This window comes from Pollachius pollachius (assembly GCF_949987615.1).
Source record: "Pollachius pollachius genome assembly, chromosome: 10".
In the NCBI taxonomy this organism is placed as follows: domain Eukaryota; kingdom Metazoa; phylum Chordata; class Actinopteri; order Gadiformes; family Gadidae; genus Pollachius; species Pollachius pollachius.
Window position 1 is genome coordinate 13,620,192 of NC_136943.1, and position 13,993 is coordinate 13,634,184.

The window sequence follows — 13,993 nt, forward strand, 5'->3', positions numbered from 1 at the left end:
TATTCTAGCCCATCTTTTGATGCCTTATCATTTTACGGGTTCGGTGCCAATTTGTATAACTTTTGGAGCCAAAAAGTCAGGAACATAATAATACTAATGAATACAATAGAGTTCCCACATTTTTCGTAGGATGACTGGACGGAAAACATGAACCAAATACAAGAACAAAAAAAATCTGTTTCAACCTGACCCTGCAGCCTAGAAACTGGATAGATTTGCTTTTATATTGGCTTGTCCTTACTTCCAAATCGAATCCAAATATTTTAGTTCAGTTTGAAAGTAGGCCTACATCATGTCTAACAATCTGAAGTTATAGATATTATATACTTCAATGTGCAGACCTACCTGCAGGTGTGTGCTGTGTCTTGTAATCCCTGCTGTGTGTGAGAAGATTTGGGGGTGTCTGAGAGAGAGAGAATATGGATTAGAGAGAGGTCCCTGGGTGGACATAAGCTTGCATCCAATTACAAACGAGATTAACCCGCTATAGGCCAAACTCACTCATGCAGGTATGGCATTAACACATGGATTCACTCTCTCAGTCCACATCCCTCCTCATCTATCTATCCATCTCATTCTATCTTTTCCTTCTCATTCTCATTCTCATGTGTATTTTGTTTTGTTATTTAAAAGACTCCTGTGTAATGTATTCCACCATCTCTGTTTGAAACAACACATATTAGCTCTCGTTCCCACACAGAGCATCCCTCAGCTGGGGGGTATATGAAGGTACCCATGCTATAATAGCAGGGTAAGGGATATGGCTGTTGTGGTTTTACCCCCCATGAAGTTTCCCACTAGCAACGGGCGATCACCTACTGCGCCCTCTGGCGATTTATCCAAGTGACTACAACCAAATCCTAAATCACACACTGACGTCAATTTGTTCCCGCTGGTGTGAGGCTGCAATCTCTATTTTCAAAAAATCTCTACATTTTATGAGGTTTAAATATGTATGACTGCAAAGACTGTGCATTTTTGTTGTTTCCACTTATTATGTACGGTTATAATCTGGTTGTAATACATGGGTTGGCAAGTGTGACGTGGGCGTGTCTTTGCGTGACGCGTCGTTACGCACACTTTAAGACCAGAGAGATCCGAGGCGGAATTTAAAGGAGTTCTCAACGATACACTACTGCTCAAACTTCTGTAAGTGCTCGGGTGAGTACATTTGAAAACGTCTGAAAAGGTAAACCTTTTAATAATTTTGTTTATTTTTTAATTTAATGTGTAGTTCCCAGTTGTTCGCCCTGCTCTCATCTGGTATACACGTTGACAACTTGTTTACAAAGGTTCCCATTCAGTCCTTCAAGAGTCAGTCTCTTGTGACTCACTGGGATCTTTCCATTCACCTAGAAAATACACTTATACTAGCCTATTTTACTATATAATTATGGTTGAAAAGGGGGGATCAGTCGTACCCTATACACGTTTCCATACCATTACCAGTAGCAATGGATTAGTGCATTACCAAGGCACTTTTTGACTCGGAAAACGAGTTTGTTCTGTATCTCTTGAACCTAGATGGTTCAGTCTCTGTATAGGTTATCTAGCCTATCCTTATTTAGTATTCATGCTGCCTATCACTTTTGTGCTTTAAATAAGGACGTGTTCAAATGAACCTCACGTGGCGAAAAAACAGAAATATCCACTCGCGATCAATGTTTTGGCTCATTTCCAAGTAATTTATCAAACACTTTTCAATTTGCCTCAATGATAAGGTTTGTATGAAAGTCATAATAATATAACTTGTGTAATTGTGTTGCAGTGATACTTATAATACCACTAATAATAATGGTAATAATGATAATTGTCGTAAATGTAACTTCTAGAACCCAATGTGTATTGGAAGATGCATAACTAACATATGGACAAGTGTAATCTATAAAAAGGTGCCATGGCAGCAAATTTGATAGCTAGACCCCAGTTGACAAAGTGGCACTGTCGTGTTGCCCATGTATATTTTTTTATTCTCTCTCTGTCTCTGTGTCTCTATCTCTGTCTCATTCCCCTCCCTGTATGAGTCTGTGGAAGGGCCATAGGAAGGTCAACACAAAACCACAAAAGAGTCATTTTAAGTTAATTCCCCCCCCCCCCCCCCCCCCACCAAGTTCTGCATTTTTTACAAATACCATCATTTGTAAGAAATGCTTACGCACGCACGCACACACACACACACACACACACACAAAAACTCAGATCATTTATATTAAGTATTTGCTGTATGTCACCTTTCATTGTAATCTTTGAAGTATTAATGTTCAAATATTTAAACGGGTTGGGGAAGTAGTGCTTTGAAACTTTCAGTGTTCTAAATTGTACAGATTTTGAATTATTCATTCACCCGTGGGTTTGTTTCTAGCAAACAGTTCTTTAAAAAAAACATAAGTGGTTTAGCCTTACATCAAGTGTGGGTTATTTAAAAGCCTAGATTTTCTTTTAATTCTGTGCATCCAAAAAGGTCCATACCAGTGCAGTTGTCAAATACTTCATTCAATATTATTATGTAACTTTGCGGCAAACCTAATATGTAATGAATATGGCCCCCAGGTATAGGGCTCGGACCATGACTCTGGATGAAGAACCGTCGGCCACAGAGGATCCTCACCACCCTCTCGTTCTGCGCAGGATCAAGAAAGACGAGGAGGTGTCTTGGAGAGCCTCTGCGTCGCGCCAGATCCGCGACCACTGCTCGTGCACCAAGGACAAAGCCCGGGCCAAACTCCTCGGGTTCTTCCCCATCCTAAAATGGCTGCCTCATTACCAACTCCGAGACTGGATACTGGGCGACGTCATGTCGGGGGTGATCGTTGGTATCCTATTGGTCCCCCAGTCCATAGCCTACTCCCTATTGGCCGGGCAGGAACCCATATACGGCCTCTACACCTCCTTCTTCTCCGCCATCATCTATGCGTTTCTGGGGACGTCCCGGCACATCTCAGTGGGGATATTCGGGGTCCTGTGTCTGCTGGTGGGCCAGGTGGTGGAAAGGGAACTGGCGGCGGCCGGATACACATCTGATACTGTCGTAGTCACCGGTGGTGATTACAACACCAGTGCCGCCCTACTGGTTGCTCAGGGGAACAGCAGCCTGGTGCGAGCATGTGATAAAAGCTGCTACGCCATCGTGGTGGGTGCCACGGTTACCTTCACTGCTGGGGTCTACCAGGTAAGATCTAAGGGGCATGTGGAAACCAGACCTTTCATCTGTTGAGTCGTAGTTTAAATTTGGGGAAGGATTAGGTAAAAAAATGAGAGTAGTTAATTTTGGTATTAATATTTCTGGTAGTTGGTAGTACAGCTGTGATGTGAAGTTGTGAATATGATCATAGGAACAAAGTTTTCTTTAAAGCTTTTTAAGCAGATACTACTTTGCAAAGTGCACTACTATGTACACTTTGTACAGTAGTGCAAAGTGCACAACTATGCAAAGGAGCAGGTAGGGCAGTCATTATCAAGGATTCATACAGTTAAGCTTCTGTCTACCCACTGGTGATCAAAACATTAGCTTTCATTTAGGCGTCCAACACCTGGCACACTACACACTACACTCTGCAGCCGTAGTGACTGACCATTGGATAATGATGCATGGACAAAGCTAAAAATACACACTATGTGCATGAAATTTCCTTATCTATCACTCTGTTTGTCACCCCTCCCTCCCTCCAAGCTGCTGATGGGTGTTCTCCAGGTGGGCTTCGTGTCCGTCTACCTGTCCGACTCCCTGCTGAGCGGCTTCGCCACGGGGGCCTCTCTCACCATCCTCACCTCCCAGCTCAAGTACCTGCTGGGACTGAGGATCCCGCGGCCACAGGGCTGGTTCACCCTCACCAAGACCTGGTACGCCCTGCTCACCAACCTGGCCAACACCAACGTCTGCGACCTGGTTACCAGTCTAGTCTGTCTGCTGGTCCTGGTGCCGTCCAAGGAGCTCAACGACCGCTTCAAAGCCAAGCTCAAGGTAGGGGGCTTCAGATGTTAGGGTTAGGGGTTAGGTCAAGGTAGGGGGCTTCAGATGTTAGGGTTAGGGTTTAGGTCAAGGTAGGGGGCTTCAGATGTTAGGGTTAGGGGTTAGCTCAAGGTAGGGGGCTTCAGATGTTAGGGTTAGGGTTTAGGTCAAGGTAGGGGGCTTCAGATGTTAGGGTTAGGGGCTAGCTCAAGGTAGGGGGCTTCAGATGTTAGGGTTAGGGGTTAGGTCAAGGTAGGTAGCTTCAGATGTTAGGGTTAGGGGTAAGGTCAAGGTAGGGGGCTTCAGATTTTAGGGCTTAGTTAAGGGTAGGGGTCAGATGTTAGGTTTAGGGGCAGCTCAAGGCAGGTGCTTTATAATCTTAGGGTTAGGGTTTATGAGTTATCTTCTGTTTTCTAATCTTCACGTCAGATTAAGAGTTAATGGTTGTCTTAATGTGAAATGGTATGGGAAACTCAAGCTAGGTGTACCGTACTAGGTTTACCATACCAAGCTAGGTCAGCGCTCAAGGTATGTAGAGAGACCTGGTACGTAAACCAAAAAGCTGATTGGCTCTGGGGTAACCGTCACCCCTCCCCCCTACCAAGGCGCCCATCCCCTTCGAGCTCTTCGTGGTCATCATCGCCACGCTCGCCTCGCACTTCGGCCGCTTCAACGCCGAGTACGGCTCGGGCGTGGCGGGGGCCATCCCCACCGGCTTCCTGCCCCCGCAGCTCCCGGACTGGTCGCTCATCCCCAGCGTGGCGGTGGACGCCTTCTCCATCGCCGTGGTGGGCTTCGCCATCACCGTGTCGCTGTCGGAGATGTTCGCCAAGAAGCACGGCTACGCGGTGGACGCCAACCAGGAGATGTACGCCATTGGCTTCTGCAACGTCCTGCCCTCCTTCTTCCGCTGCTTCACCACCAGCGCCGCGCTCACCAAGACCCTGGTGAAGGAGTCCACGGGCTGCCAGAGCCAGGTGTCCGGGCTGGTCACTGCCCTTGTGCTGCTGCTGGTCCTGCTGTTCATTGCACCGTTCTTCTACTCCCTGCAGAAGTAACGCGCGCAAACACACACGCACGCACGGACACACTCAGGCCCGGATACACACACACAAACACACCCTGAGTGTGCACACATGGGGAGTTGCTGTGGGTATGAGGGATCACGTGACAGACTTTGTGATTTGTGAGGTGAAACTCAGGATTGTTAAGGTATTATTTGTATCGCTAGCTCAATAACAAGACGGCGTTTAGCAGGGATTAGCTATAGCTTGCCGTAGCTATAGCTTGCCGTAGCTATGGCTTAGTTCTAATTAGAGCCACGCTTAATTATAGCCCAGAACCTGCGGAGCCTTTTGGAAGAATGTCAAATGGCTTTGCAGCTATTTAGACACACACACACACACACACACACACACACACACACACACACACACACACACACACACACACACACACACACACACACACACACACACACACACACACACACAGATGCAAATTAAGGACATTTGACATTGCAGTATGTAGTGTAGAGCAGACATTAGTCTAGGCCCTAGATGATTACAATTTGTATTGGATATCACTGTAACACTCAAATGATGTCAAACGTTGATTCATTAAGTTAAATGTTAATGAAGCTTGGCTTCATTAAGGGAAATCGTAAACGAGCATAGTTTAGCCTCATTAATTGGCTTCATTAAGTCAAATGCTAATCTTGCTAAGGTGAAAGCTATTTGCTTGGCACTGGATCTCAGACACTGTGGGACATTTGTATTTGATACATTTTATAAGACAACCCAGCCCAGGTTTGCTATTTAAGGGACCATACCAATCTGGTTCATTAAACTGTCATGACTGTTTCTCCTGGCTTCACGAAAACCTCCATTATAATACAATTTGTCAAAACAATTGTATTGTACCAGAGCAAATATCACTCGCCTTTTTGAATTAATGCACTTTGCGCCAGTACAGAGTTTGACATTTTTTGGAAAATAATAAATTAATTGAAATACAAGTCTGTTACAAGACAATGTCTTATCACAAAGACCAAAGTTCTCTTGTTTACATGTTTACTTAGGAAGAATCGGCCGAACAACAATTTTTCAGCATTTTTACAAATTTCATTCATATTGGCAACAAAAAGTTTCTGAAGCCTTAAGAGAGGGGTATGATGGACTGATATGGTCTTCCAATTCCTAGACTCTCGACCTTTATGATTGTGTTCCAGGGAAACAGATTTCAAGGACAGACTTGCACACTAACACTAACACCATTCGTTATGGCTAGCCCCCTCCGCCAACTGTCTCCTCTTGTTCCATGTGTTACCAGACTTCTTATTCTCATATTTCACATTTCACTTACAAACTCAATCTCAAGGTTATGTTTAAGACACCTATACAGACACTTCAAATACATTCCACAACGCCACAGAGATATCCTTAATTTCTGTTATCTGATTATTAAATAATAATAATAATATAATATAATCTTTTTAATGGATGACAACACTAACAAATGGTCAATAATAAATAGTATTCGGACCAGATGCACATCTAAGCGGTGAAAGGATCGGATTGAATATCACACACACAGACACACAGACACACAGATGCACACACGCACACAAAGAATATTCCCTTCTATCATTAGAAGGAATAAGAATAGAAGAACTTTTGCATTGGACTCAAGATCAAAGGAGTCCATCTGAATGTCGATATAGGCATTTAAAGTCTTATCCTAAAGACGTTTAAAAAAAACAAACTACAAGCTAAATCCATAGTATAACAGAGTTTCATGAGCATCCTCATCCAGATGTTTTGTTTTTAGCATTTCCCTCATCAGCTCTTTATGTACCCCCCCCCCAACCCCTCTGCCTCCAGGTGTGTCCTGGCCGTCATCATCGTGGTCAACCTCCGCGGCGCCCTGCGCAAGTTCGCCGACGTCCCGCGCATGTGGCGCGCCAACCGCATCGACGCATGCGTCTGGCTGATCACCATGGCGACCTCAGCGCTGGTCAACACCGAGCTCGGCCTGGTGGTCGGGGTGCTGGTGTCGGCCTTCTGCGTGCTGGGGCGCACCCAGCGGGCGCAAGCGGTCGCCCTGGGCCGGTCGTCGGGCTGCGACCTGTACGAGGACCTGCTGGCGTACGAGGGGCTGCGGGCGCCCTCCGGGGTGGCGGTGTTCCAGTACCAGGCGCCCGTCTATTACGCCAACCAGAGCCTCTTCAAGAGCAGCCTGTTCCGCGCCACCGGCCTCGACCCAGTCAAGGAGAAGGCTCGCCGCCGGAAGCTGGAGAAGAAGAACAGGAGCAAACCGGGAAAGGAAGAGGCGGTAGCGGCCACGGATGTCGCCACCTTGGGGAGGTCCGATGACGTGGAGAACGGAGTTGTGGGTAAAGAGGGAGTGGGAGAGTCGGATGCTGGCGTGATGAAGGTCTTGATGCCTGCGAGAAAGCAAAAGGAGGAGATGGCGGCTGCAGGTGGCGTCCACAGTGTGGTTCTGGACTGCAGCGCCGTACTCTTCCTGGACACCGCCGGCGTCAACGCCCTCAAGGAGGTCCGTAAAGATTACCAGGAGCTCGGGGTCCGACTGCTGCTGGCCCGGTGCAGCACCTCGGTCCTGGACACGCTGGAGAGAGGAGGCTACAGCACCCTGAGCACAGACCAAGAGGAGCCTGTGTTCTTCTCCATCGGAGACGCCGTCCGCCACGCCCAGAGCATCTCCAGTGGCAATGAAGATAAGTGTGACACCTACTGTTAGCAGAGTTTCTGAAGGAATGACCTCCTTCATTCTGAGGGGTCTTATGTCTTGTTGACATAGAGGCCGCTTTGTCCAAGTATGTCCAAGACTCAGCCTAGTTTTTTAGTAAGTGCCTTGAAAATGGGCAGCTGCAACCTCCTGTACCTTTCCTGCCGTCGTCATGAGGCAGGTCAAACTGACCCCAGTACGTAACTGTAAAACGTAGATCAGATGTCAACCCCTCCAATGATACTTGAAGCATTTATCATTCAAGGAATGAATGAGAAACCAAATCATACTGTTTTTGCAGTGCTGCATATCCCACGGTAAACCTCAATGGCGAACCTTTAAGAAAGTAATGACTGTTAAGCCAAATGGCTGCTTATTATGATGGCTTAGCGGTTAAAAGGTTTGACGCTTTAATGTCGGGTGTGTCTGTCCAAACCCCTGTCATTAAATATATTTTTTGTACATGTTTTCTACTCAGAAGAAAATGAAGAATGCAAAATCCAATCAGATTTATAGAGATTTTATATATATATATATATATTTATATATGGAGAGAGAGAGAGATATATCTACTAACGTTCTTGCACGGCTTGGGACTTACAAATGTTTCTTTCCTTCTGCATTTATGGGAATGCTGCTAGACTATATAGCTTTAATGGAGGAATTCTCTCCAATACATCTTTTATGCAATTTGGTGGAAGGCATCTATGTAGCATCATTCTATACCTGGGCTCGTCCCATAATCCCTTGCAGTCAGTCCAAGCTTTACATGATTACAGAGGGGTACAGTCAAGTGGATTAGGGGCTATTTTCCCCAGTCAAATGGTTCTGGGTTCCGTGGTCAAGATGCCCTAATCCCTAGCTACTTCTTAACCGGTTTCAGACGGATTTGTCTGGGTTTACACAATGGTAATCAAAATCGGTTGCACCACACAAACAAATTGTTAGCAGTTATTAAATATCTGTAAATTGTGGCAGTTGGTGCAGTTGGTAGTGGCAATTGGTGCAAAAACGACATTTTAAGCTGCTGATTTGAAACAAACGAATGCACAGCTGGTGCAACCTAGTTCTGTATCTGAAATAACTGCAATTCAATTAATGTATAGTAACTCTCAGTGTATCTTCAGATTCTGTGTCTAGGACTAGGATCTGGGGTGAGGTACTTGGCCTTTGTTACTGAGGTCTGGTTATCTGTCATCATGGTTTAATCAAGCTCAAGTTTGTTTACTTAATACTGTTTGCTCTGGGTGACAATGTTACTGATATGCCTTTCATTGTACTTGCTGCAAAAGCTAGCCACACAGCTTGTCTCCCTCTAAGTGTTAGGGTGAGGAGGTGTCTCTGTGAACTCATTACTACATGAGATTAATTAGCAGCACACTTCTGCTACTAGTGCCTTTACTTCCTCTCACTTCACGCTAGTCAAACTAAACTGAAGTTGTTCTTTCATTCGGGTAAAGCTTGATTTAAATGTATTTCCTTGTTACATTCTCTTTACAATTGAAAATGTTACTGAATAATACGTTTGCCTTTTGAATGAAGTTTAATTGTTAATTTCAAACAGTCGAATATACAATTAAAATGGTCAACTCTTAAGTTCTAAGGTCAGGTCTGAAGTTAAAATGGTCATGTCTATGGGCGTAGGACAGAAGGAGAGGGACAATCATTCCTCAGGAATGATTTGTTAAGGCAGTTTTCTGCTTAATTATCTCAATGTATGTAGAGTAGCTTTAATCAGCTTTGATCTTAGCTTTTATTTGACAGTACCTTTCCCAGTTAATAATCCTAAACAGAGTGTTATTTTTAGTAATTTATTCATTAAAAAGTTTGGCTAAATACTTAATATATGTTTATGTGCATACCAAATCCATGCAACAAGAAACTGAAGCTTGGACAATCCTTTGTTATGTAATTATATTTTGTAACACTTTTATCAACCAAAAGTCTATTGTTTATCATAAAAAACATAATTGGATGCTCTCTTTTAGAGTGAGAAACCAAGCTTTTTCTTTTCTGCTCTTTTGTAGATTTTCAACCATTCTTTTAGAATTGTTCAAACAAAGCAGAGACGTACTACAACGCAATTTAGACCCATAGTCTGTCCATACTTACGGGCTGATTATGGTTCCACGTTCACGCAACGCAATGACCACGCAGACGCTTCGATGCAGTTGTGAACCTTTATGGTTCTGCGTCAGGGTTTAGAAAGCAGACCAATCACAGCCCTCGCTGCTGCGTCGCCTTGACGGAAGGATACGATTTTTGGGAGGCGCATGTCTGGCCCTTGTGGTGGACGCAATGAGGGTCTGGGAGGACGTAAGGGGTCCCCCTTAACCCCCTTGCCTTGCGTGAACATGGGACCATAATCAGCTCTTTAATCATAATCCATTCTGGAACAGTCTTTGATGTCAGGTCCAAGATGGCTGGCCCCTGGACCTGATAGAGCATATCCTAGGTACACCGACCAGAAACCAGAAACATTCAAGTGTGTTTGAGTGTTTTTGTGTTTGTGCGTGTGTGCATCTGTGTTGTCTCCTTTATAGCCTTTTGATTTGTAGACATTCTGATCTCGGTCTAAATCTGCAAATGCTCTTCAGGTGTAGTTGATTGGATCAACCAGTCAGCTTCAAAGTACAAGTGCTTTAAAGTGAGTGTATTTTTATTCTATTGTTGGCTTTGTGTGTACAGTCTGACTTAAATGGAATGGAAATGCAAAGTCCATGTGGGTTGTCCAAACAAATGAGTATTTGAGTTGAAGTTAAATATTACATGCTGTGTTTGATCAAAACCATCCATAACTGACAGCTGATAACACTAAACAAGGAGTGGCCTTACAGTGGTAGTCAAAGTTTGGTCTTTTGATGCTCGGGTCAAATCACAAAGATGACATGAAATAACAAACCGGATCGGATTGAATATCACACACACACACACACACACACACACACACACACACACACACACACACACACACACACACACACACACACACACACACACACACACACACACACACACACACACACACACACACACACACATCTGTATGTTTTTCTCTGCAATATTTAATGCAAATCAAGCAGAATCATAAAACTGTACTTTTAATTCTAAGTGTAATTATTTAATCTTATGTTTTCTTTTTTAAAAGTCATAGACTCAGACGGTGAATGCTTGAAGCCATATCTAGGATGTTTTATATATGCAGTTCGGAACGTGTCATTGGCTGTTTGTATTCTTTGTTTGTTTTCACCACCACAAGTTACCTAGTGTCACGTTTTTAGTTGGCGCTAAGACAAAAAAGGAATATTCACAGGCTGAAGAGCAAACTATTTTAACACAAGACTGCAGCATCCATTTTGTAAACATATAATCCATCTGCAATAGAAAATTGCAGTTTGTTCATCTTTTTATGGAATTATATTTAGTAACTTTTTGGTATTGATTTATTTTTTATGCAGAATTATGTATTTTGCAATTCATCAACCATGGGACTTAATAATCTTAAGTGTTGGAGGATCTTGATGAGCTGTTGTCAGATAGTCCTACAAGGCTTTATTTGTGTTGATGTATGTGGGTGTGTATTTGTGGTGTATATGGATCTGTCTTTGAAGTGATCAATCTGCAAATAAATATATTTACCTAAATACGGAGTGTCCTGCATTGTTTGTTTCACGAGTGGTCATTCTAACCACTCGACCGTACACATTTTTGGTACTAGCTTTACCCCCTAGGGGTGTATGTGTGTGTTCGTGCGTGCGTGCGTGCGTGCGTTCAGGCTGTGACATTCTATGACCACCAGGGAGCGATGGGCGCTAGGATTTGAGCACTAGCGGGGGACCCAAACAATGGCTGTATTCCAACCATTCCACCATAACAGACTCCTTAAGAAATTATGATTAGTCTGAAGAGACTTCGTTTATGAAATTATGTTAGAACTAAATTATGTATTCATCAGTAATTTTAACCCCATTAACCGTCAGTTATTTTCCCATCCCGATTATAACCTTGAAATACGGAGGTTACGGATGTCATATGTTTAATATTCAGAAATACGATATTTTAAACATGAAGTAACTCGATATGTCGTTGACGGGACGTCTCAACGTAAAAGTAAATGGCAAAACCTACACCTGTCTTAATTGAACATGTTAATTAGCTGTTATACTCCGAGAACAAAATTGCCAGATGCAGATCAATAGTGGCGAAGTCACGCCCCTTCCGGTAGAGCCCATGGGACCTATGAGATCGAAAAATATGAATGGGCTTCAATGGAGAGAAAGTAATTATCTTCTGGTCCCAGTCTTTATATGCCCCGGATTACCCATATGTTGTTTGTGGATTTAAATGATTATTTTTCATGTCAAGAGTTTGACCGTTTATTGTGCAATTGTTCGGTTAAAGGCCGTGTTGCAGAGTTTATTTTCCAACGAATTTGTGCAATTTGCTTGTTGGTAATAAAGATTTAAACTGTTATTTATTGTATTTAATGTTGCTAGGTATCACAAAACGGAATGTAATATGAAAAAGTAGGTACTTTTTTAGCCGTTTGCTATTGATTCTCATTTCAATATTCAATCATGGGCAATATCCCATGATTGACATCTCAAACTCGATATTGTTTTCATCGCAAAATGTCCGCTAATAACAACAAATAAACCTTCGGTCTCGGGGGCTATTCAACACTTTTCACTTCGCCTTCGGCGAATAATTGTTGTGGATTAATAGCCTAGATAGATAGATAGCCTAGTCAAGTCTTTATTCATACCAAACTACACAAATCGTCGGGAATTCATTTAGGTGATTCGGCTCACACAGTATAGCCTACAAGACCTCACAGAACAAGGGAGACAACAAGTCTGACTGGACATACACAAAATACATCACATTAAAACTAGATATATGCGTTGATAGATAGATAGATAGATAGATAGATAGATAGATAGATAGATAGATAGATAGATAGATAGACAGACAGACAGACAGACAGACAGACAGACAGACAGACAGAGAGAGAGACAGACAGATAGATAGATAGATAGATAGATAGATAGATAGATAGATAGATAGATAGATAGATAGATAGATAGATAGATAGATAGATAGATAGATAGACAGATAATTAAATATGTTGATTAATTGCCTTGCGAAGCCAGCCAATCCTGTGCGCGTATGCAAATTAGCCATGTGCGCCTAACACAAGAAAGACGTAATGTTGAGAAGTCATGCTAAAAACGGATAGCAAGCGGAAGCTAAACCAGACTGTATCAATCCCATACTTTGGGTCCATTCTAACTTATGGTAAGAGGCTAGTCTTTAAATCTTTGCAGTGACTGAATGTTGATGATAAAACGGATTGTTTTGCATAAGATGAGTGTGTGCGACTGTGCGTGTGTCCTTTCAGTCTTCGGCATACTGCATGGTTATGAAGGCCTTGTGGTTAGTTGTGGTCTTAGTGAAGCAGCCTAGCCTTAGAGTTGGATAAGATGGAGTGATTGTGTACGGGCGTGCGAGAGTGAGAGCACACCCGCCGTGGTGATGTTTGGCTTGTTGTGGGCTGTCTGTCAGCATCCACCGGGTTGGACGGTGTGCTTTGTGTATGTGTTCAATGTACATCTGTCTGGTCGTATTTGCGGTATATTGATGGTTAAACAATGTCACACCACGATCGGTTATACTTGCAGGCACTCATTTGCAAGTGCACTGATTGCATGTCCGATAGGCTAAGTTAGCCCATAGCTAGCATTATGCCTTCTATTTCTAGATCTTCTGACTAAGTTTACCGGTAGCCTACTTACGACATAATCGCTGTCACTAGATATAAAGAAAACGTTGACTTTCACTCGGTGCTATTCATTGACAGTAAAAATAAATAAGTGTCGTTATTGTATGCACTGCTATTCATTGACTAGCTCCGGCGCTCGTTGCTGCGTTGCTAAATGATAGCAACTCTCCAATCATTCTCCTCTGACCATGCATTTAATTGGCTTTGACCGCCATCAGTTATCGGCAATTCCACATTTGCCCTCTCACGTCTGACAGGTTCGAAATTATACTGCTGTGGGCCATGTTATTTGTGGTTCTTGCCACCTCTTAGACGCCATAGTTCTAGTACTAGGCTGAGACTACCTTCCACCACGTCTCCCCAATGTGACGTCATCGCCGAATGGCGTTAGAAAACACCCGTTACTGACAAAAACTGGACTTTAACACTATTTTGGAGACATTTTATAAATGATACACATATTTTGAGTGCTTTATGTACCCGTTAATCAAAACTTCCGGTTAACCTGCACG

The 13,993-nt window shown here is 43.3% G+C and overlaps 1 protein-coding gene across 2 annotated transcripts; it reads left to right on the forward strand.

Annotated features, from left to right (window-relative positions):
* The first annotated feature begins 1,101 nt into the window (after positions 1-1,101).
* Positions 1,102-11,267, forward strand: slc26a2 (solute carrier family 26 member 2). Of its 2 annotated transcripts, none has more exons than XM_079745362.1 (5): positions 1,102-1,189; positions 2,551-3,169; positions 3,671-3,961; positions 4,555-5,003; positions 6,832-11,267. In XM_079745362.1, exons 2-5 carry the CDS (start codon positions 2,567-2,569, stop codon positions 7,709-7,711), a joined length of 2,223 nt encoding a protein of 740 aa, XP_079601488.1. In that variant the 5' UTR covers positions 1,102-1,189; positions 2,551-2,566; the 3' UTR covers positions 7,712-11,267. The 2 variants fall into 2 exon arrangements, with proteins under 2 accessions (XP_079601488.1, XP_079601489.1); XM_079745363.1 differs by having other exon boundaries at positions 1,110-1,149.
* Positions 11,268-13,993: the final 2,726 nt, after the last annotated feature.